The sequence below is a fragment of the Acipenser ruthenus genome, chromosome 31 (assembly GCF_902713425.1).
Source record: "Acipenser ruthenus chromosome 31, fAciRut3.2 maternal haplotype, whole genome shotgun sequence".
NCBI lineage: Eukaryota > Metazoa > Chordata > Actinopteri > Acipenseriformes > Acipenseridae > Acipenser > Acipenser ruthenus.
This window is the reverse complement of record NC_081219.1, coordinates 4,853,621-4,880,016: the sequence shown is the minus strand read 5'-3', so window position 1 is coordinate 4,880,016 and position 26,396 is coordinate 4,853,621. Positions and strand designations below refer to the sequence as shown.

The 26,396-nt window shown below is 36.7% G+C and overlaps 1 protein-coding gene across 2 annotated transcripts in view; it reads left to right on the top strand.

Moving 5' to 3' along the window:
* LOC117396991 (nuclear receptor subfamily 5 group A member 2-like) overlaps nucleotides 1-26,396 on the top strand; it is an 83,318-nt gene that overhangs the window by 1,787 nt on the left and 55,135 nt on the right. Inside the window, exons 1-4 of one of the 2 annotated variants that reach the window (XM_059005507.1) lie at nucleotides 954-2,126; nucleotides 3,716-3,834; nucleotides 4,031-4,172; nucleotides 10,338-10,984. In XM_059005507.1, coding sequence (XP_058861490.1) covers nucleotides 2,054-2,126; nucleotides 3,716-3,834; nucleotides 4,031-4,172; nucleotides 10,338-10,984 — 981 coding nt within the window. In that variant the 5' untranslated portion in view covers nucleotides 954-2,053. Of the gene's footprint in view, nucleotides 1-953; nucleotides 2,127-3,715; nucleotides 3,835-4,030; nucleotides 4,173-10,337; nucleotides 10,985-26,396 lie in introns of those variants that run through there. The other variant, XM_059005508.1, reaches the window with a different exon arrangement.

The following is a 26,396-nucleotide window of genomic DNA, read 5'->3' as shown; positions in this document are numbered from 1 at the left end:
TAAAATATTTCAGTTGCGAAGTCTGTTACTTATTTTAACAATATACTATGTTGACAAGTCTCTTCACCTCAAACCGGGCACAGAACTCCAAGTGAATGTTGTTTTCTAGCATCTTGGGATCAATCAATCAATCGAAAATAAAGAAACACCCTACAATCACACTATAGGCTATAATAACATGAAGATATATTTATGTGAAATGAGCCGATGAAGCGTAGCCTATACGGCTATACTGTGAGTCTTTATTGCAGAAAATATCAACCCTTATAGTAACTGCGGGGTCATGAAAACTATCGAGTTTATATGCAGAGAGAAAACATAGGCCTATAGGTAATAGTGGGTATTAAATGGTGTAGTCTATTGCTAAAGTCTATTATCTTGTGGGCTTTATTTACGTTATCCATATGTAGTGCCAAAAAAAATGAAACTTCACGAAGAAACTTTAAAGAGATAATTAGTGCGGAAAAAATAACATAATACATTAACAAAAACATAGTCCGTCAGTAGCCTATGTATTATTATTAGTAGTATTTATTTATTTGCCAGACGCCTTTATTTAAACACCATGGAAAGATATACTGTTTACTTTGTAAATTAGTAATATTAATAAAATTAACATGGGATATAATAATTTACATATTTATATTTTTTCACAAAAACAGTATTGGGCTCTTTATCTTTTTGTGGTGTTGCTAAACTACTGTCAAAAACATGTCACTGGCTGATAAAGCAATTGAGGTAACAATAAGCATGCGAGCGGCATTCTGACTTACCAAATAATAAAAAAAATTAAAAAAAATGCACCGATAATAAAATTCATTAAAATAAACAAATAAATAAATAAAACAGGTAACAACATTAGGAAGTTGATATTTTCCAAAAACAATTATATTAAATAAGAAATAGAATGCATTTTTGTACTGCTGTAACACATGTCCTATAGAACTAAAGCGGAAAACAAAATGCTGAGCTAATATTACACTTGCGTTCTGCGTTTCAGGCTAGACATATTTGATTATTTCTATAGACTTTTAATAGGCTAGTTATAAACAAAGAAAATGCGAAGTTCAAACTTGCACCCCGATCTCTCTCACACTCTCTTCACTGTCCTTGAGCTTATTTGTCCCGGGATTAATGTACAGACAGCATCGCTTATCAGGAGTTACCCTCCCAAACCTACACGTGTATTTAGGATAGTGGCAACAAATCGAATCAAGAAAGATAGGTACAACATTTTATTAATAATAATTAATACAGACTTCATCTGAAGATGCAATATGTAATGCAAATTGTTGTTTGTTATTTATTTTTCTATTCAGTAGCCTATCATATTATTGTGCATGGTATAATATAGGTGCAGAAAGTTTAAAAGTGTATATTTTTTATTTAACATAATAAAGATATTGTAAATACGGCATTTGGTTCTATGGTTGCTGGCGTGTTAAAATGCAACGTTTGTTACAGGAACGAATGTAGGTCTTTTTCATAGAATAAATAAGAGTGGCATTTTCTTGGATTTTGTGTGCGTCTTGTTCATTTCATTACAAAGTTACATAAAGAAAATGAACACATCCCTATTTTTCTTCAAGTTAATTCATTATAGACAATATTAGACAATAGGTAAAAACGAGAAACCGTCTCTCCTGGCGCTCTGAGCTCACCTGCATAGCTGCAATTTTCATTTTCATCTACTTATTATTATGAGAACTTTTTGTACACATTACTGCCCGCCCCTCTCAGAATGTGATTGGCTCTTTCGGCACGTAGCCCAGACGAAGCCTATAACAATACAAAATCGTATTTCAGATTGGATCTTCAGCCCGTCAATCGGAATATTCTCCACCAATAGGACTCCTGAAAGGTGTAAATAGGAAGCAATGTTTTGGACCCGCACATGGTGCATTAAAATAAGCCAGGAGGAGAGGCAGATCTTTCATTTATTCTAACATCAGTTACAGTTCACTTGTTGTCCGAATCCGATATTACGAGGCGCTGGATTCGCGGTAGGATAGGTCAAGTGATTATACAAGATCGGGAAAAAACGGCAGTCTTAATGTTGAACGAAGCAGACGCAGAGGAGGATTATATACATTTTAACCAGGATCCGCCTGTGGGAAACCATAGTGGTGAGCTGTCTTATTAGAATTGGCAATGAATAATATTGTTCATTTTAAACTGTGTATTGCATTTCGGTAATCCGCTAATGTAAGAATTTTAAATAGTTTGATGAATCGACATGCAAAATGAATGGTTTTTTATAGACTATCTCAGTAGTTATAGTTATACACATTAGCGGTTTAATATATGTATATTTATTTTATTTTTCTTTAAGCAGGTGCAATTATGCGCGCTTAAGAACTCCATACCAGTTTGCTGACCGTTATTTAATTATTGCTGTTTCAACGTTCAGCAGCTTGCTGGATACAGATTTCACACCCGCTGAAACCTCACAAAGGGTTCTGATGATATAGGCTTTCCGTTTAACTGTTTTCTTTCTTTAGATATCATCATTATAACAAATTCTAAATTATATTATATGCCTTTTGTGTAATCCATGAAGAACTATAAGCAAACCATTTTAAAATGTATGTAATTTAATCCCAAGCTTTCTGATTTTTTTTTTTACAATAATTCTAATAATTAAAACTTACTGTTTTTGAAGACTTTTTCTTTAATGATGATGATTATTATTAGTAGTAATAGTAGTAGTATTTTTACTAGTAGCCTCGTTTTTTTTCCCTTTTTCTACTATAAAATGTACATTTGTTATTAATTTGTAGTAATAAAAAAACATAATTAGGCTACCTACATTAACAACATTGACTTTTAGGCAGGCCTAGTTCAAAGTGCAGTAAACCGAAAGTATCTGACAAATTAAAAAATGATTTCAGTTGTTTAAATAAGTAAAAAAATCATGTTATTTGAAAAAATTCAAGGCCTGAATGGTTTGCGTATGTATTTTTTTAAAATTTGTTTTATTAATTATACACGTATATTATATCGTTTTCCTATTGTACTGTTTTATTAGGCTATATCGGCTATTTCGTTTACAAACAGTAAGATATAGGAATTAATGGTTGTGTGTTAAAATATTCAAAGAAATTTACCAATATGATTTACACGGTTGATACAAAATAGGATGATCCGAAATAGCGGACCCCTTGCAACTAAAAAGTATTATTATTATTATTATTATTATTATTATTATTATTATTATTATTATTATTAATCATTTGTATATTAAATATGCGGAGCCAACATCTCGTTAATATACAGTAAATAATAATAAAAAAAACATGCATTCGTGATAGTGTTATTATTTTATAGAATCGTACACCTTTCCTCACTGAAACAATATGTTTAAGATTATTACCTTTGATTGTTTGAAGCACGAATAGTGTGTTTTTAAACCCTGTTGCATGAGATTTATGCGCAGTCTTTAACGTTGTGTTTACAGTGCTGAGTAACGATACCGTTTTTTTTTCTCTATTGATTTTTTAGATAGGTGGGCTTGTCTTTTGCTTAAACAAACACGTGACCGATCTGTCACCTCGCATAATAATAATATGGTAACGGTACCCCTGAGCATTACTTTATACACGCAGCAAACGCGTAGCGTTCAATCCGTTTGGTTTTGAAGACCGGACTGTCCTCACTAGCCCCGCTATCAACTCCAAGTTACCGAGTTGTTGCTTTGTATTTTGTATTATTTTAGGTGTTCAGTATAAGGTGATGGACTACACGTATGATGAAGATCTGGAAGAAATGTGCCCAGTTTGCGGTGATAAAGTTTCAGGATACCATTATGGCCTGCTGACTTGTGAAAGTTGTAAGGTATATTACATACATATACATATAAAGGAGATGTGTTTTCTTTTCTCGTTGTTTACTTTTAATTTTATTATGTTATTATTGATATGCATGTGTTAAGGCTGTAGTTATTACTGTGCCGTAATGATTAAATAATGTAAACCTTTTATGACAAACACATTTGATATTTGTTTATAACTTGACTTTTTTCGTTTGTTAGGGTTTTTTCAAGAGAACAGTACAGAATAATAAACGGTACACTTGTACAGAAAACCAGGACTGTAAAATTGATAAAACACAAAGAAAAAGATGCCCCTTCTGCCGGTTCCAGAAGTGTCTGACAGTTGGAATGAGATTAGAAGGTAGGAATGCTGCTATTATTATTATTATTATTATTATTATTATTATTATTATTATTATTATTAATGATATTACTTATGTGCTTTTATTTTTTATGTTCTGTGATAACCGTTTGACAATCTATGTGAAAAGTTTAATATATATATTTATATATGTGGGTGGGTGGGTGTGTGCGTATGATATTAGCACAATACAATTATTTAAAAGTGTCTACACTTTGTTGTGTAAGCGAGATTTAATTAAGCTCCACACATTAACATAATTACATATCCAACCAAGATACAGGTACTATATTATGTAAACGTTTAGTGGTATAGTTTTAGTCAGATAATCAATAATTACTATATTAACACCACAAAATAAGGTGTAATTACGTTATGCTTAGCAAATGGTTAGTAAGAGAGATAGCTATTGCCTAGAGAGATCATATTTTTTCAATGACTGGTAATTTAAACCACTGGTTTACCAAAGTATCACAATACAGCAGGTTCAGAAATACATTTCTGCTTCAACTTCTTGCTGTTTTGTCCTTTATGAGCACATTCATCAAGGCTAAATGATAACAGCACTTCCAGGGCTGGCAATGGAACGTGAAACAAGCAGTGTGATTGGTTGAGCAAGGATCCAGCTGTCTGTATATTGGATGGATAGGGACAGTTGGAGCCTTGTCACATATTCTAAATCACTGCGCTGCCCCAAAGAATTTAAATTATCGGACGGTAGCCATCGTGCTTTTACAGTTAAAGATGTACAGCTGTAACTATGAAACTGAGTGACCAATTACCTGCAGAAAATCACAAAGTAGTAGTAGACATGCCAATTTGGATGAAGAACAATTAAATGAACTGGAAGATAGCAAAGATAGCTGTCTTTATACTCAGTCACCCTGACTTTGTCACTTAAAATAATGTATTTTTAGCGGTTTATAACCGCTACAGAAAAACACAGAAAGACACTTCTGCACATTATCCACCCCTCGCAGACACATACCTTGATAAATTACTGTAATCTGAGACATTGTTTTATTTATTTAAATTCCTCCCGTCTGTTCTGCTCAAACAGTGTGTCTGCACTGTCAGTGACAGGGGAAAAAAATAACTCGGTGCCGTCTCAACTCGGCCCCCTGGTGTATCTTTTCAATGACAATGTCCACAATATCAAAAATGCAGATGTATTTTCTTTTGCATGTTCCAATAAAAGAAATGTACTCAGCTTAACTTAGTGTGTAGTTCAAAGTTATAAATGGGACTACTTTATTGGCGGAAGGATTAATAAAAAAACGAATAATTTTTTGCCCTAAACATGATTTATGCTTTTTTTTCTTCAAATCCACTGTTTGACCTGGATTATAAATGCAATAAGGCCCTTCAGGGCATCCGTATGCGTTGAATATACAGACTTCTCAGGGGTTGGAGGCACTCGACTTGGTCTCGTGCATCACAATGCCCGACGTATTTGACGTATACGGAAGTCCTGTTGGGCCTTATTGCATTTAAAGCACCTTTGGATAATTCAGATAGGATGTTTAAGGTTGCCGAATTATAAATGGAAAGGATCGTTTTTTGTTTCTGAAAATTATTTTATTTAATATTTGCAAATATGAATGAGGCTAAAACAGACACAATTAGAAATAGATCTTCTTTAACTCTATTAATGAGTCAGTACCAGGTATGTGTACTGTGCATGTGCTGCATGTAGCATGCATTTACATACGTAAACAAGGCTGATGTTCTTTTATCAGCCACGATCGTACTGCTCATTGGTTAATTCTGAGTTTGTGTAACATGGAATGTCTTGTCCTTGTGTAATTGGTCAACAGAATGTAGATATTAAAGGTAACTAGATATACATAGTAGATGTAATTTATCTCTGTATTTCAGATCCTTAAGAGCCTACTGTTGGCTCAAAAGTGGTTCACATCCTTGTAATTTGATTCCAATTCAGTTAATTGCAGAATATTTTGGGAATGGGCAAAAGAAAGAAAAGCAATATTCCCTTAAAGAGAGATACAGAGATACAGAGAAGCACCTGTTTCCACTGTAAACATGACACATTCTTGAATGGTTAGGGGAAGCAGACATATGTTTCTTTAAAAGGATAAAGGTTAGGAAAAATGCTGTAATATAAATCAACTTTTTTAGAGCCTTTAGTTGCTATGACTACATTACCACATTTGTAATGAGATTTTAAGAAAATATAAGAAGACTTAGATGACTTCAGAGAGAAAAGAGCCGAATGTATAGATGTGTTTCATGGGGAGTGGGGGAGGGATGAACGTATAGATGTGTTTCATGGGGAGGTGTGGAGGGCTGGATGTATAGATGTGTTTCATGGGGAGGTGTGGAGGGCTGAATGTATAGATGTGTTTCATGGGGAGGTGTGGAGGGCTGGATGTATAGATGTGTTTCATGGGGAGGTGTGGAGGGCTGGATGTATAGATGTGTTTCATGGGGAGGTGTGGAGGGCTGGATGTATAGATGTGTTTCATGGGGAGGTGTGGAGGGCTGAATGTATAGATGTGTTTCATGGGGAGGTGTGGAGGGCTGAATGTATAGATGTGTTTCATGGGGAGGTGTGGAGGGCTGAATGTATAGATGTGTTTCATGGGGAGTGGACGGAAAGGGCTGAATGTATAGATGTGTTTCATGGGGAGTGGGGGAGAGATGAATGTATAGATGTGTTTCATGGGGAGTGGGGGAGAGATGAATGTATAGTTGTATTTCATGGGGAGTGGAGGGAAAGGGCTGAATGTATAGCTGTGTTTCATGGGGAGGTGTGGAGGGCTGGATGTATAGATGTGTTTCATGGGGAGTGGAGGGGAGGGATGAATGTATAGATGTGTTTCATGGGGAGGTGTGGAGGGCTGGATGTATAGATGTGTTTTATCAGGGTGGGGAGATGGATGAATGTATAGATGTGTTTCATGGGGAGTGGAGGGGAGGGATGAATGTATAGATGTGTTTCATGGGGAGGTGTGGAGGGCTGGATGTATAGATGTGTTTCATGGGGAGTGGAGGGGAGGGATGAATGTATAGATGTGTTTCATGGGGAGGTGTGGAGGGCTGGATGTATAGATGTGTTTTATGGGGAGGTGTGGAGGGCTGAATGTATAGATGTGTTTCATGGGGAGTGGAGGGGAGGGATGAATGTATAGATGTGTTTCATGGGGAGGTGTGGAGGGCTGGATGTATAGATGTGTTTCATGGGGAGGTGTGGAGGGCTAAATGTATAGATGTGTTTCATGGGGAGGTGTGGAGGGCTGGATGTATAGATGTGTTTCATGGGGAGGTGTGGAGGGCTGGATGTATAGATGTGTTTCATGGGGAGGTGTGGAGGGCTGAATGTATAGATGTGTTTCATGGGGAGTGGACGGAAAGGGCTGAATGTATAGATGTGTTTCATGGGGAGTGGGGGGAGAGATGAATGTATAGATGTGTTTCATGGGGAGTGGGGGAGAGATGAATGTATAGTTGTATTTCATGGGGAGTGGAGGGAAAGGGCTGAATGTATAGCTGTGTTTCATGGGGAGGTGTGGAGGGCTGGATGTATAGATGTGTTTCATGGGGAGGTGTGGAGGGCTGGATGTATAGATGTGTTTTATGGGGAGGTGTGTAGGGCTGAATGTATAGATGTGTTTCATGGGGAGGTGTGGAGGGCTGAATGTATAGATGTGTTTCATGGGGAGTGGAGGGAAAGGGCTGGATGTATAGATGTGTTTCATGGGGAGTGGAGGGAAAGGGCTGAATGTATAGCTGTGTTTCATGGGGAGTGGGGGGAGAGATGAATGTATAGATGTGTTTCATGGGGAGGTGTGGAGGGCTGAATGTATAGATGTGTTTCATGGGGAGTGGGGGGAGAGATGAATGTATAGATGTGTTTCATGGGGAGTGGGGGGAGAGATGAATGTATAGTTGTATTTCATGGGGAGTGGAGGGAAAGGGCTGAATGTATAGCTGTGTTTCATGGGGAGTGGGGGGAGAGATGAATGTATAGATGTGTTTCATGGGGAGGTGTGGAGGGCTGAATGTATAGATGTGTTTCATGGGGAGTGGGGGGAGAGATGAATGTATAGATGTGTTTCATGGGGAGTGGGGGGAGAGATGAATGTATAGTTGTGTTTCATGGGGAGTGGAGGGAAAGGGCTGAATGTATAGATGTGTTTCATGGGGAGGTGTGGAGGGCTGAATGTATAGATGTGTTTCATGGGGAGGTGTGGAGGGCTGGATGTATAGATGTGTTTCATGGGGAGGTGTGGAGGGCTGGATGTATGGATGTGTTTCATGGGGAGGTGGGAGGGAAAGGGATGAATGTATAGATGTGTTTCATGGGGAGGTGTGGAGGGCTGACTGTATAGTTGTGTTTCATGAGGAGTGGGGAGGGAAAGATTGGCTTTAAAATGGGTTCTGAAATTGCTGGGTCAAGGCTACCTCGTAAAAAAAACAATTGGCTGTTTCTGCAGTCAGGAGAAAATGAAACAATTGGGTACATACAATAAATAGCATGTACAATAAATACAAAACATATTCTATGAACACTTTTTTGGTGGTTGCATTGCGTTTTTGTTTCATTCCCATTTCATATAAACAAAGCTTTGGACCAGATTCTTGGGGCACTTTTTACTTATTTTATCACTCAGACCCCTATATTGTCACACACCATTGGTGTTTGCAAGAAAGACATTCTATACAATCTTCTTCTTCTTCTTCTTCTTCTTCTTCTTCTTCTTCTTCTTCTTCTTCTTCTTCTTCTTCTTCTTCTTCTTCTTCTTTTTCTTCTTCTTCTTCTTCTTGGCTAAAATCATCCTTGTGATGATTTGGAATAAATATATCTCAGTGCCCAAAATGATGTTTTGGATATATTTCTGTATTTTTTGAATTGTTGTATCCTGGATACAGTAAAATCTGTCTGAAATTTGATTTGACTTACTTCTATGCGCTTTAAAGGAAGCGAGCTGTATGAAAAGCCGCAGTCAATGAGGATCGTATCCTGAATGTTTTCCTAGGGGTAGATTTTGTTAATTAAAGGGAATCATTCTATTTTGAACCTTTACCTAATATATTCTTGCCTGTAATATATTATGTCTTCTGTATAATTCTCTAGTTTTGTAACTGCTTTATAATTATTTGCCATGCTACACTAACAATTCCAGAAAACATTGCTTCTTGAAAGGTGAATCAAGTTAGAATTGAGCTGGTGAATAATATTCCACTTTCCACTGTGCAATGAAGCCTATAGGTGAAGCATTGTGCACTGAAGCCTGTGCAACACAGAAGCAGCAATGAAGAATCATACAGCACACATGTACTAGGATATACTAAAGGGAAGACTTTAATAAACCCAATCTAATTCACATAATTAGATATTAGACACAATATCAGCTTTGAGAATCACACAGAACACATGTACTAGGATATTCTAAAGGGAAGACTTTAATAAACCCAATCTAATTCACATAATTAGATATTACACAAAGTATCAGCCATGAGAATTGCACAGAATCTAATTTCATATAATCAGAGCAGGATTAACACGGGGGCTTTAGGGACTGCAGCCCCCAAAAATATATACCATTTAGAATACACTATACAACATAAATCAGTAGCGTGTGATTGTATGGATCAGAACACCAGGGCTGTTTTACCAAGCCCTACTCAGCTGGAGCAGTGACTGCCTGATCATGTGACTTGACCTTTTGTTCATTTTAACTTTGATTCAGCTTTACAATTGGTATATGACATTTAAAAACCAGAACTGAAATAACCAGGGTAAAGGAACAGTAGAGTGTTTGACATTGGGCATGGGTGGTGGTAAAACAGTAAAGGGATGGAATAGACTATGCAAAGAGGGGCCCCCAAAACTGTTTCAGCCCCAGGCCCCATCATACTTAATCGAGCCCTGCACATAATGGGATATTACACAGAATGTCAGCCTTGAGAATCACACAGAACACATGTACCAGGATTTTCAAAAGGGAAGACTTTAAAACCCAATCTAATTCACATAATGGGATATTACACAGAATATCAGCCATGAGAATCACACAGAACACATGTACCAGGATATTCTAAAGGGAAGACTTTAATAAACCCAATCTAATTCACATAATGGGATATTACACAGAATATCAGCCTTGAGTCTTTAAAAATCTTTTGCTTTGCCTTGACCAGCTGTCCGCGCTGATCGAATGCGAGGGGGAAGAAACAAATTCGGACCCATGTACAAGCGGGACAGAGCTCTCAAGCAGCAGAAGAAAGCCTTGATACGAGCCAACGGCTTTAAGATAGAGACCACCCCTCCGATGGTCTCCCCAGTCCAGACGGACTACCCCCTGCCAGGCAACATCCATGGGATTCACACTGTTTCCAAAAGCATGCCTCCCACCACTCCAGCCTCAATGACCCCCACAGACTATGAGCGCAGCCCCTATGGACCACCGTCATTTGGCATGGTAATGCAGAACCACAGTGTGCTTCCTGGCTACCAGTACGCCTCATTTCCCAGCCGAGCCATAAAGTCTGAATACCCTGAACACTACACAAGCTCTCCAGAATCCCTGGCAGGCTACCACTATCCTGATGCCTACCAGACCAGCTCCCCGCCCAGTATCCCCACCCTCATCTTGGAGTTTCTCCGCTGCGACCCAGATGAGCTTCAGGTGCAGAATAAGATCCTAGCTTACCTGCAACAGGAGCAGGCCAGCAGAAACAAGCATGAGAAACTGAACACCTTTGGCCTCATGTGCAGGATGGCAGACCAGACTCTGTTTTCTATTGTTGAGTGGGCTAGAAGTTGTATATTCTTCAAAGAACTAAAGGTAAGGAAGCTATCAGATTCTTTTTTTAAATGTGTGATGTATCTCAGTGGCTTAAATTGACTTTATATCATCTACATTTTCATAATATTACATTTCTTACCTATATATATATATATATATATATATATATATATATATATATATATATATATATCCTATCCTATATCTCATGTTGTGATTCTCTAATGCTGTTTCTGATTAGATTAATATTGACCATGCTTAATAACTATTCCTGCTTTAAGACAGATATTCTGAAGTGAGATGTGGAAGCATATTAGTGTTGCACAGGTTTCAGTGTATGATGCTTCATCTACACGCATCAGGGCACAGCGCCTCCCCACCTTACTTCAGTAAATAAGCCTTGGGGAGTCTTTACAGAAGTTATATTTGCTGAAATAGTGGAGAATAATAATCTAAGCAGGAAAACAGTAGAGAATCATGCATTACATCCCTATTAAAGGATGCTCTGCACTCACCTCCTCTCCATTTGCCATTATACATACGCTGGATGGGGGTCAATGTCTTAAGGCCGGTTAATCTATTTCTAGATATTTTTAAGAGAAATAGTTAAGGGAACAGTTTATTTGCCTTACTGCTGTTCATTTTGTGTATATCATTTGATGTCCATCTTAAAATGACCACACTGGAAATTGCTGCATGCCTTTAATACCTTGTCACTCCTGTAATGATATATTTATGATGCCCTCAGTATTTTCCTTTGCTCCAGGAATGATTTGATTCCAGTATAGCACAAAGGCAATTAAAAACCACTATCATTACTATCATTTAACTTGAAGGTGTAGATACAAACTGACAGACTTGGGACATTTTAGGTTTTCATAGGAAAATAGGCCAGATTCTTGAAGTTTGGTACTAACTGTTGAAAGGAAACAGTTACAACTCCTTATACACACCCCTGAATTATAAGGAAACTCCAGTTACAACTCCTTATGCAAACCCTGAATTACAAGGAAACCCCAGTTACAACTCCTTATGCAAACCCTGAATTACAAGGAAACCCCAGTTATCTAATGGGAAGTTTGGGGAAGCGCAAATAATAATGGGCAAATTATTCTCAGAGCTTTTTTACTGTAAAATCTATATATTTTATGCAGTACATTTTTTAGTTGATCTTATTCAAAGGGCTTCTCCCATAAAAACATTGTATGTGGACCAGCATGGCTAATTACACTCCAAAGTGAAATGTGTTTTTCAAAATGAGTACAATACACCTGTTAAGGTTAGAAAATTTGAAAAAAAACATACAAGGTATTTAATCTAAGGTCTAGTTTGCATAATTTCAATTTGTAACTTAAAAAGGTAAGGTAAGTAATCTGCACTGCTCCGTTCTTTAATATTGTCGACACTATTGAAACTGAGATTGAAACTGTTTATCCACTCTGTTGATGATGTTATTATGTACACTAAAACTCTTTATATCTTCAATTCACTTATTTTAAACCCCTGCTTATAATACAGTCCATCTTTTTAAAGCTGCTTAATTTGATGGGGTCCAGCCCTAAACGGGTGTGACACAATAAAAACTGCCTGGGGAAGGGTGCTCTTTTAATTAAGAATCTGGAGAGCCTCCCGTTAATGCTCGGAATGCTGGCAATAGATTTTTAAACATTCTTCTGCCTCTTGGAACTCTTGGAAACTTTAGGATGAAATCCCAATTCTGTGAAACCATTACAGCATTTACTTGTGTCATTTTCTAAGTAAACCCTAATTAAATAGAACTGGATCTATTCAACTGATCTGAACGGTGGCGTATCTAAACATCACAGTCATTTAAATCTAGTCTTGTGAGTAAATATTTAAAAGTAAATAAAAAATGCTACTAATTATATATTTAAACAGAGATTTGTCACTGTTTAAATACATGTAATCTGCATGTTTCATCATTAGCTATTATATTTATCTGGTTTGACAATTCGGCCACCAAGTTAAACTAGCATTTCCTTTCTTGTCAGAATATTAGGTATTATTATATTTTTCCACCTAAGTGACCATAGGACTGTGTTTGGAAGATCAACAGGGTTTTTTGGTGAATAAAGGTAATTTTAAACAGAATTATGGAGTTTGATACAGTCTGTCTGTGTGCTGAAAAAACAACAGTCCTGTATTTAAAATCCATCATATGATTACAAAATGCATATTTCAAGCTGTCTTTAACAACATCCTAGTTGCTTTGTATCCATTTTCTGAAGATAATTTAATTGGTACAATCAACAAGCAAGTAATAAGCCAGGTAATGCTTGACAATGATCAGTGCATTGAAAGCACTGTGTTATTATTTGAAATGTCCAGATTCTTCTGCACAATTACCTTAATGAGCCCAGTCTTTCATGTTTGTTGTAAAAATGCATGTTTAATCAAACCCTTATAGGAAGTGTAAATGTGAGTTAAGATTTCTCTTTTTGGGATTGTTGGTAGTCAAAAGCTATCACTTGGTTATTTGACCTCTAGTGCTTTTGATAGAGCTGTCATCCTCTTTTAACATTGAAAAGCATGTATTTTTTACAGTGCAGTGTATTGGGGTTAACGGTCAGCACAACTACCTTTCACGTACCTTACAGACTCCCAAGAGCGAGCCTACACAGATGAGATGACACAATAATCGAGTCCATCTCCTTTTGGGTAATGATTCAACACTGTCAGGGGCCAGGTGCAATATAACTAGCGGTGTGAACCGCGGTGTCAAGTGAAAGATGTAATTGAAAGATGTCACAGGCAGGAATTATTGCACAAGGAAAATTCTATCTTCAGCCTTTGCAAGAAAATCAATAGTGTCATATCTGTTCATATTAACAGTGGCCAGTGTGAAAAAGGTCAGAACAGTATTTCTGAGTTCTTTGTGAGGGTCCCGTGCAGTTATTGTGAACAAGCCACCGCTTGATCTCCCCAGCTAGCTAAAATGAGTTTAACCCCTTTACCTAATTGTCTGTTTTCATACCTCCAATGTATTCTCCTGCATTATATGCTGTCTACTGCACACAAGGGAAACATTACCTTTTTTTTTTTTTTTTTTTTACTCCAAATCCTTATTAGAACATTGTTCTGAATTTAATAAAAAAAAACAAAAAAACAAGCACAATTTAAGACTCAAATTTAAGATTAGATTTCAAATCGATTTTTACTTTCTCTCTAAGTCTTTTTGTTGGTTTCATAAATAAGCCCATGCCTCTCTCATAGCTTAAAATCTTTGTAAAGCCATGCAGTTAGATTTCTAATTCATTTTAGCTTTCTAGCTCTTCTCTAAATTAGTCCTGCATAAAAGCTCATGCAGTTATCTCACATACAAATCTACAACCATTAATTAGTGCATATACCTTTTTGTATGATTATACAGTTACTTCATACAGTACTTCAAAGTACCTGAATAATGTTTTGAATTTATTATTAAATCACTCTGGTTTGGTGTCTTGTTTCGGGTGCATTTTCCACGTTGATAAACACATGCTAATATCATTTTGAACTCAAAACATTCGAGGTTTTGTTAAACTAAGGGTACTGACTAGTTCACTAGCTTCTCGTTCCTTTCCCCTGGAGACCTGGGTTGGAATCTGGCTGGTCATTAGGAGTTAGGTGAGTGTCGTTATCTCAACCTACATAAATCTATGTTATAAAACACCTGCTACTGTGGGTGTGGCTCTGCATAAAATGGTATAGGTCTATTTGAATGAAACGGCAGTGGTTTTTAAAAGGGCACAATACCATCTGCATAACACTTTACATGAAGTAACTACACTGTTATTACACTTTAATTGTGTGTGTGTGTGTGTGTGTTGATACATACAGTATGTGGGCAGCAGTGTGGAGTAGTGGTTAGGGCTCTGGACTCTTGACCGGAGGGTCGTGGGTTCAAATCCCGGTGGGGACACTGCTGCTGTACCCTTGAGCAAGGTACTTTACCTAGATTGCTCCAGTAAAAACCCAACTGTATAAATGGGTAATTGTATGTAAAAATAATGTGATATCCTGTAACAATTGTAAGTCGCCCTGGATAAGGGCATCAGCTAAGAAATAAAATAAAAAATAAAATAAATTGTAAAATACATGTAGTAAACACTCAAATACAGTGTAATCGATTACAAACATTTTTCATTTAATAATTAAACATTGTTGCATTGTAACTACACTACCATATGTGGCATTGCTGTGTTACTACACTATACAGGCTACTTGGTAACACTTTAAAATAATGGCCGCAAATTCATAATGAATTCAAACTGAATACCGCAGGAATAAGACCTGAATATTTTACTATATCGTATTACTTACTGATTGCTGCTTTTCTTTAGTGGGGATTTTAGTAATTAAAAGTTTAAACGTTTTCCAAGTGTTGAACGTTTAGACTGTTTCCAAACCCATTATCAAAGGCAGAGGTCAGCTGTAGTGTTTATACAGGATGTATGCACCATAAGATTATTTATTCAATATTTCTTCAAGGTTCAATCTGTTTGGTACACTGCAATCAGGATTTTCTAGTCCACATTATAGTCTGCTTGATATGGACCAGATCACTGGTACACTGCAATCAGGATTTTCTAGTCCACGTTATAGTCTGCTTGATATGGACCAGATCACTGGTACACTGCAATTGACCCCGTAGAGTTTAAGTTTAGAACTGAAGTGCAGCTTGGCAGCGGTTCCAGTTTCTTAAAATAAAGCACTTGAGTCTGAACTGGGGTTGCAGGAAGCTGACATTGACTTGAGCCATTCTTCGTGCAAAATATGCACTGTGCTGGAGAAATCCCAGTGTTCTAGGTTATTATGGTAGCTGGCTTTCTCGTGGAAAATCAGATAAACCGAACAAAAGGATCATTGTTTGCTAGATGAAGGAAATAACGATTGTCATCAACTTGTAAACATATAGATACGCGGGAGCAATAGAAATGCATTGTTAATATAGATACGCGGGAGCAATAGAAATGCATTGTTAATATAGATATGTGGGAGCAATACAAATGCATTGTTAATACAGATACGCGGGAGCAATAGAAATGCATTGTTAATACAGATACGCGGGAGCAATAGAAATGCATTGTTAATATAGATATGCGGGAGCAATAGAAATGCATTGTTAATATAGATACAAGGGAGCAATAGAAATGCATTGTTAATATAGATACAAGGGAGCAATAGAAATGCATTGTTAATATAGATACAAGGGAGCAATAGAAATGCATTGTTAATATAGATACGCGGGAGCAATAGAAATGCATTGTTAATATAGATATGTGGGAGCAATACAAATGCATTGTTAATACAGATACGCGGGAGCAATAGAAATGCATTGTTAATATAGATACAAGGGAGCAATAGAAATGCATTGTTAATATAGATACAAGGGAGCAATAGAAATGCATTGTTAATATAGATATGCAGGAGCAATAGAAATGCATTGTTAATATAGATACAAGGGAGCAATAGAAATGCATTGTTAATATAGATATGCAGGAGCAATAGAAATGCATTGTTAATATAGATACACGGGAGCAATAGAAATGCATTGTTAATATAGATATGTGGGAGCAATACAAATGCATTGTTAATATAGATATGCGGGAGCAATAGAAATGCATTATTAATATAGATACAAGGGAGCAATAGAAATGCATTGTCAATATAGATAAGCGTGAACAATATAAATGCTTTGTTAATATAGGTACAAGGGAGCAATAGAAATGCATTGTTAATATAGATACGCGGGAGCAATAGAAATGCATTGTTAATATAGATACAAGGGAGCAATAGAAATGCATTGTTAATATAGATACGCGGGAGCAATAGAAATTGATTGTTAATATAGATACAAGGGAGCAATAGAAATGCATTGTTAATATAGATACAAGGGAGCAATAGAAATGCATTGTTAATATAGATACAAGGGAGCAATAGAAATGCATTGTTAATATAGATACAAGGGAGCAATAGAAATGCATTGTTAATATAGATATGTGGGAGCAATAGAAATGCATTGTTAATATAGATACGCGGGAGCAATAGAAATGCATTGTTAATATAGATACAAGGGAGCAATAGAAATGCATTGTTAATATAGATACAAGGGAGCAATAGAAATGCATTGTTAATATAGATATGCAGGAGCAATAGAAATGCATTGTTAATATAGATATGCGGGAGCAATAGAAATGCATTGTTAATATAGATATGTGGGAGCAATAGAAATGCATTGTTAATATAGATACGCGAGAGCAATAGAAATGCATTGTTAATATAGATATGCAGGAGCAATAGAAATGCATTGTTAATATAGATACAAGGGAGCAATAGAAATGCATTGTTAATATAGATATGCAGGAGCAATAGAAATGCATTGTTAATATAGATACAAGGGAGCAATAGAAATGCATTGTTAATATAGATACGCGGGAGCAATAGAAATGCATTGTTAATATAGATACGCGGGAGCAATAGAAATGCATTGTTAATATAGATACAAGGGAGCAATAGAAATGCATTGTTAATATAGATACAAGGGAGCAATAGAAATGCATTGTTAATATAGATACGCGAGAGCAATAGAAATGCATTGTTAATATAGATACAAGGGAGCAATAGAAATGCATTGTTAATATAGATATGCAGGAGCAATAGAAATGCATTGTTAATATAGATATGCGGGAGCAATACAAATGCATTGTTAATATAGATACGCGAGAGCAATAGAAATGCATTGTTAATATAGATACAAGGGAGCAATAGAAATGCATTGTTAATATAGATACAAGGGAGCAATAGAAATGCATTGTTAATATAGATACAAGGGAAATAGAAATGCATTGTTAATATAGATACGCGGGAGCAATAGAAATGCATTGTTAATATAGATATGCGGGAGCAATAGAAATGCATTGTTAATATAGATATGCGGGAGCAATAGAAATGCATTGTTAATATAGATATGTGGGAGCAATACAAATGCATTGTTAATATAGATATGCGGGAGCAATAGAAATGCATTGTTAATATAGATACAAGGGAGCAATAGAAATGCATTGTTAATATAGATACGCGGGAGCAATAGAAATGCATTGTTAATATAGATACAAGGGAGCAATAGAAATGCATTGTTAATATAGATACAAGGGAGCAATAGAAATGCATTGTTAATATAGATACGCGAGAGCAATAGAAATGCTTTGTTAATATAGATACAAGGGAGCAATAGAAATGCATTGTTAATATAGATACAAGGGAGCAATAGAAATGCATTGTTAATATAGATACAAGGGAGCAATAGAAATGCATTGTTAATATAGATACAAGGGAGCAATAGAAATGCATTGTTAATATAGATACAAGGGAGCAATAGAAATGCATTGTTAATATAGATATGCGGGAGCAATAGAAATGCATTGTTAATATAGATACAAGGGAGCAATAGAAATGCATTGTTAATATAGATACAAGGGAGCAATAGAAATGCATTGTTAATATAGATACAAGGGAGCAATAGAAATGCATTGTTAATATAGATACAAGGGAGCAATAGAAATGCATTGTTAATATAGATATGCGGGAGCAATAGAAATGCATTGTTAATATAGATATGTGGGAGCAATAGAAATGCATTGTTAATATAGATACAAGGGAGCAATAGAAATGCATTGTTAATATAGATACGCGAGAGCAATAGAAATGCATTGTTAATATAGATAAGCGTGAGCAATAGAAATGCATTGTTAATATAGATATGTGGGAGCAATAGAAATGCATTGTTAATATAGATATGTGGGAGCAATAGAAATGCATTGTTAATATAGATATGTGGGAGCAATAGAAATGCATTGTTAATATAGATATGTGGGAGCAATAGAAATGCATTGTTAATATAGATATGTGGGAGCAATACAAATGCATTGTTAATATAGATATGCGGGAGCAATAGAAATGCATTGTTAATATAGATACAAGGGAGCAATAGAAATGCATTGTTAATATAGATATGCGGGAGCAATAGAAATGCATTGTTAATATAGATACAAGGGAGCAATAGAAATGCATTGTTAATATAGATATGCGGGAGCAATAGAAATGCATTGTTAATATAGATACAAGGGAGCAATAGAAACGCATTGTTAATATAGATACAAGGGAGCAATAGAAATGCATTGTTAATATAGATATGCGGGAGCAATAGAAATGCATTGTTAATATAGATATGCGGGAGCAATAGAAATGCATTGTTAATATAGATACAAGGGAGCAATAGAAATGCATTGTTAATATAGATACAAGGGAGCAATAGAAATGCATTGTTAATATAGATACAAGGGAGCAATAGAAATGCATTGTTAATATAGATATGTGGGAGCAATAGAAATGCATTGTTAATATAGATACAAGGGAGCAATAGAAATTGATTGTTAATATAGATACAAGGGAGCAATAGAAATGCATTGTTAATATAGATATGTGAGAGCAATATAAATTGATTGTTAATTTGTGTTTTTACATTTTTCAAAAGCTAGGCTTTTGTGTTTTAATTAGTTTATTTTATAAATGTTCCTGCATATTTTTTAATGGTCTAAATGGCGTGAATGGTCTGAATGATGGGCAGATGGCAGCCTGTTCGTTTATCATTGCTCTGAACACCTCAGTACCCACAGTTCCTTCCTTCCTTTTATGTACACCACATGTTAATCAAGCTGTTTGACTCCCGACTGCCAAATTTACGATAACATTTCTATTAATACAATTTTCCATTTTTGTTAAAGTATTAGTATGCCAGTACATAGAACATGGTAAACCCGTACAATACTCATATGCAGTGTTATGAAATCTAGCATCTAAATTAACATGCTAGCACTCCATCTATATGTTTCGGTAAAAGCTCACATCTGGTAAGTCTTAAGTTACGTAAGGTGGTAAATGTCTGGAATTATGAAGAAATATTTTGCTTTTTGGACATTTACCGAAAGCTTATTGGTAAAGGCACTTGGTTATTCTTGAGATTTACCAGGAAATGTCTGAAATAAAGCGCTATCATGTTTATTTTGGACATTTATTGCTTTGCTTGGTAAATGTCGACATTTACCAGTAAATCTTGAGATTTTCCAATATGGAAACTTTTACCGTAACATATACACTATTAATAAAATGTTAGGTATAAAACTACAGATTTAAAATTTGGGGGGATTTATGCTATAATTGGAAATTAACCTCACTGTGCTTTAGTATAAGTTATTATGTGCATCTAGTGACTTGGTTTTTGTTTCCTTTTAGGTAGTTGTCAGGCACCCATCCTGTTACACTATGCAAAGGATATTTCGAGTCCCGGTAGCCTGGTTGAATTTCCCAGATTGTTTTAGGTTTGGGGTCCGTATGGGCATAGTGTATCGGCAGGCCTGACCTTCTCGTGTGAATATCTCAGGCACAGTAATAGCTAGCTTCCTGGTTCAAGGCATGTTTGAAAGTACATATTTAGAGCATTCCAATGATGTATTGCTGCGAAACTACAGCAAACCGAAGCTAAAGCTTGAGTCATGTGACATGAGTCAGCTCCTGAGTTTTGTTTGTTGCCTATTACTCGGTCCCTTCAACTGATAGCGTTCTGGTTTTAACGTCATTTAAAAGCGCAGGCTTTGTGCTTTCCATTGATGTCAGGCATGCCCGTATGCATATGTCCGGTTGGACCCCAGGTTACCAGGAAATTCAGATTTCTGACATGTCCTTATGAGTAAACTTGTTATGATGTCATTCTTTTGTATATGATACTGTAATGGATGTTGAACTTACAGAGAACAGATTACAGGATTTGAGGGAAGCAGATGCTGAGCTTGAAGCCCCAGTGGTGGAGGTTGCAGAAAGTGCCAGGCAGGTCAGACAAAGCCTTATAGACAGGGGTTCACATAACTGGTACACAGGTACACATGTGGACCAATAAAAAAAACATAACGGAATTAGTTATTGTTGTTTAAGATGCAAATGCATACCATCTGTATATTTTTTTTTACAGGAAAGCATTTATAATAAAGCCTGTGACGGGGCTCATGGTTCGAAGGTGAGCTATACATGCCTAACTTAAGGAAAACTCCTGATTCTACATTTTTCGCCCCTCCCCCGTCACTCGCTCACTCAGCAAGCCTAACAGAATTTTTTTTTATTATGTAACTTCATTTTGCTTCTAGGTCACTTTTTAAATTTCGTATTCACTCTCCCCCACCAGGCTGCTTGAGGGGCTTGGTCGGCTTCACTTGGGCTGCTGGACATTTTAAAAATCTTTGCGGTTTTGTCTTCTTTCTATTTTTTGGTTTCAAAATACCCTCCATTCGCTATCGCAGATGCGCTTCATGCCGCTCTTTAAGGGAATTTTGAATCCTTATTGGTTGAAACCTTACTCCCTCACTGTGCTTTGATTGGCTGGGTGCATGGTTCGCTATTTGATGTGCGTTACGGTTATTATTATTAATGGATAATTAAGAGTTATCACTGACATAAATTCAACAGGATGTTGTTTTCTTTCTGATTTAGTTCCTGAGAAGAATAGTCGTCACAGTTCTTATTATTGAGGTGAACTTACCGCTGTCTTTATTACGCCGGCCAGAGACCCGCACTTACAACTGCATTGTCATATTTTCAACATTTTCTTAAAATTCTCAAATTAATAATCAATACCCAGGTATAAAGGGGCTACGAACCTTAGAAATCAGCAAAATCTTTCACTATGTGTGTGTGTGTGTGTGTATATATATATATATATATATATATATATATATATATATATTGTAACATAGCGGGTTGTGAGAGACAGCAGGGAGGGGGTTAAGACCTCCCTGCGAAAGAAATACACCTTTTTGTTTGATTGTTCTGTTTTTTCAGTTAATTAGTTTAGTTTATTGTCTTATTGTTTGTTTAATTGTTTTATTATTAATTATCATCCGCACCTGGGCGTTATTGGAAATTAGGCCCAGGTGCGGGGTTTAAAAGGAGAGCAGGCAGTCTGCTCGGGGCTGCTAAGGAGAAGGAGGCAGAAGGGAGTGCTCTGCTTCCTGGCAGTCCCGAGATAAAAAAAAAAGGTATAGTGCAAACCTGTGTGGATACGTTTTGGAACAGGGAAACGGCTTAGCCGTCCTGTGGTAGTTAGGTTCCTGCGTGTGTAGTTAGTGCTCAGAAAGAGCTAGGTGTTTATTTTGTGTTTCGTTTTATTGTGTGTTATTAAAAAAATTGCGCGTCAGCGCTGAAAATCCAATTTCTGTGTGCTGGGTTGTATTCTTAAAGGGGCAACGAACCCGAGCGAGGGTCAATCGTTTACAATATATATATATATATATATATATATATATATAGTAGAAAATAGAAATACCGGTGCTACAAAGATGCCTCAATCAATTACAACACACACAAGGTGCTTCGTCCCAGGAACAAACAATTGAAAAAAAAATATTTCGTATGATGTTTCCACCACTCAAGAATGAAGACGGCAACTCTCGCTTAATGAAAAATTATTCATATTTTATTTAAGAACAATATATATATATATATATATATATATATATATATATATATACAGTGCCTTGCGAAAGTATTCGGCCCCCTTGAACTTTGCGACCTTTTGCCACATTTCAGGCTTCAAACATAAAGATATGAAACTGTAATTTTTTGTGAAGAATCAACAACAAGTGGGACACAATCATGAAGTGGAACGAAATTTATTGGATATTTCAAACTTTTTTAACAAATAAAAAACTGAAAAATTGGGCGTGCAAAATTATTCAGCCCCTTTACTTTCAGTGCAGCAAACTCTCTCCAGAAGTTCAGTGAGGATCTCTGAATGATCCAATGTTGACCTAAATGACTAATGATGATAAATAGAATCCACCTGTGTGTAATCAAGTCTCCGTATAAATGCACCTGCACTGTGATAGTCTCAGAGGTCCGTTTATAGCGCAGAGAGCATCATGAAGAACAAGGAACACACCAGGCAGGTCCGAGATACTGTTGTGGAGAAGTTTAAAGCCGGATTTGGATACAAAAAGATTTCCCAAGCTTTAAACATCCCAAGGAGCACTGTGCAAGCGATAATATTGAAATGGAAGGAGTATCAGACCACTGCAAATCTACCAAGACCTGGCCGTCCCTCTAAACTTTCAGCTAATACAAGGAGAAGATTGATCAGAGATGCAGCCAAGAGGCCCATGATCACTCTGGGTGAACTGCAGAGATCTACAGCTGAGGTGTTAGACTCTGTCCATAGGACAACAATCAGTCGTATACTGCACAAATCTGGCCTTTATGGAAGAGTGGCAAGAAGAAAGCCATTTCTTAAAGATATCCATAAAAAGTGTCGTTTACAGTTTGCCACAAGCCACCTGGGAGACACACCAAAAATGTGGAAGAAGGTGCTCTGGTCAGATGAAACCAAAATCGAATTTTTTGGCAACAATGCAAAACGTTATGTTTGGCGTAAAAGCAACACAGCTCATCACCCTGAACACACCATCCCCACTGTCAAACATGGTGGTGGCAGTATCATGGTTTGGGCCTGCTTTTCTTCAGCAGGGACAGGGAAGATGGTTAAAATTGATGGGAAGATGGATGGAGCCAAATACAGGACCATTCTGGAAGAAAACCTGATGGAGTCTGCAAAAGACCTGAGACTGGGACGGAGGTTTGTCTTCCAACAAGACAATGATCCAAAACATAAAGCAAAATCTACAATGGAATGGTTCACAAATAAACATATCCAGGTGTTAGAATGGCCAAGTCAAAGTCCAGACCTGAATCCAATCGAGAAGCTGTGGAAAGAACTGAAAACTGCTGTTCACAAATGCTCTCCATCCAACCTCACTGAGCTCGAGCTGTTTTGCAAGGAGGAATGGGCAAAAATTTCAGTCTCTCGATGTGCAAAACTGATAGAGACATACCCCAAGCGACTTACAGCTGTAATCGCAGCAAAAGGTGGCACTACAAAGTATTAACTTAAGGGGGCTGAATAATTTTGCACGCCCAATTTTTCAGTTTTTTATTTGTTAAAAAAGTTTGAAATATCCAATAAATTTCGTTCCACTTCATGATTGTGTCCCACTTGTTGTTGATTCTTCACAAAAAATTACAGTTTCATATCTTTATGTTTGAAGCCTGAAATGTGGCAAAAGGTCGCAAAGTTCAAGGGGGCCGAATACTTTCGCAAGGCACTGTATATATATATATATATATTGAGATTTAGCTTTATTATAATGTAAGGAAAGTTGTTACCTTCAGGGGTGACTCACCGGAATTAGCAATTCATTAATCTATGAAATGGGGTAAATTCTATTATGTGTATATTAATTATTCCAGCACAAAAAAAGACTTCTCAAAGCAAAGTGTGTAAGTGGGATGGAGAAGCATAGTGTAGTGTTTCACAGGCTTCCCCTGTGGGCTTTGGTGCACCTCCCTTCCCTATGATCAGCCTAATGGAATAGTTAATAAACCTGGCAAAGGCTGATCTACAGAAACAACTACAGAGAATCATACAGAGCGCACACAATAGAATATTAAACAAGCAAGAAATGGAATAATGAATTGGATTAGGAGCTGTTCAGTCATACAGACTATCTGCCATTATCAAGTGTTACAATTTAATTTATATAACATCCAGAATTGAATAAGCACTGTGGTTTAATCAATAACACTTTGTCAAGAGGCTGTCTTACTTAGACACTGCGTGGGAACCAGCGGTAACAATAATCAGTTCACTTTGTGAGCAATATTGACCAAAAAATGAAAAGACTGTCACTTCCATGTAAACACAACTGTTGACATGTGCTTCCCTTTGCATTGCCTGTGTTAATAGTAATCTCATCATGGTTCTGACAGAGACATGCAGTTAACATGGGAGCTCTCGTTAGGAACGTGTATCTGAGCAGACCTGCCAGACTGTCCTTCATCACACCAATCCGTTTGGAACAGCACTGTCTGATAAGAAAGATGTTTTTTTTTTGTTTTTTTTTAACACAGTCTCAGATATAAGCTACAATAGCACTAGTATGTGTTCAATATACATATTACATCAGGTACTAGGACAGTGTTGCCTGTTGTTTTTTTTTTTAAACTTTTTAAATAATATATTGGTTTCATAAATAAAGAGTCTTATTGTTAAATAAAAAAAAATGATGAGTTTCAATGACCTATTATCAATAGCTGTTTCACAAATATATTTATAGGGAGAATAGTTTGATGTAGTCATAAGATATCTTTATTGATAAAGTAAAGATTTGTTCTAGTCAATATTTTACAGTGTTACCCAGCTTAGCAGAAGTTAATATAAGATAGAGGCGGCTCTTTGGGGTAATATAGGTAATAAAATATTAACGTCTTTATCACACTAATCAGCTTGACAATGCAGTTAGTTTAGTTGTATTGGGGTCTGTATAATTGATCTAAACTGTATGTAAATACAGTAGTGCCACCTTTTAAAAATGTTAATTAAACCAAATCTGGCATTCTGTATTTTTAAGACAAAAATACACTGAAGAGACATTGTTAGAGATGCTGTTATTGTACCCTTTTGGTATTTAGATTCGCCACCATATAGAATTGAACAGACCTCAAAATATAGGTCCAGTTACAAAATGTTAAAAATGACAGGAAACATGTTGTTGTCAGTAATAGAAGTGGTTGAATTCTGAAAGCTTGTTTCCTGGCATTGCTGTGTTGAATGCGAAGGTGAATATTAATAGAGCGCCTGTATCAAGGTTGTCATCCTGTAGGTGTGTCTACCCTTCCCGTGCACTCTGTCCCCAGGGCTGTAAGAAACTGCAGCTCTGGTTCACTTGCTTCTGTGTAAAGAGCCCTTTGATATCTGACAGGATTGGGAGCGCTCCTTTCGTCCTCAGTCTGAGCAGGTGTTTGGGTCCAAAGCCTCGGCCAGCATGGAAATGAAACCACAAAGTGAAAGATTAACAAAGACTGGGCTTAATATTTTTGCAGTTATTAATTACAAAGGGCTGGAGGCTGCCTTCCCTATCTGTGCAAACACACATTTGAAGGGATCAGAGCTGTTTTTGAAAAACAGGTTCATTGGTGTTAGGTTCACCTTTTCTATATGGCCAGTGCCGTGAGACATTGTTATTTTATAATCTTTGTACATTTTTTAAGCAGAGATTTTATATGCCCACTCTTTTTACCCTGAGTTTTTTTTTATCCCCAGCTAAGAATTTCCAGTTACGCTCCTTCACCACAGCAGTTCCCACCTAGCTCAGGAGAAGGTCAGTGGACCTTGGCCTGTCCCATGACCATTACACAGAGGAGCTTCAGCGTGAATGAGCTACTGCCCTCTGGAGGACAAAGGCCAGCCCTACAAGTGCCAGTTTTAGATCACCAGGCGCCTGGCCAGTAAGATGTGCTGCAGTGTGATAAGTAGAAATAGTCCCTAACGATTTTGCCTCCCTCGCCGTGG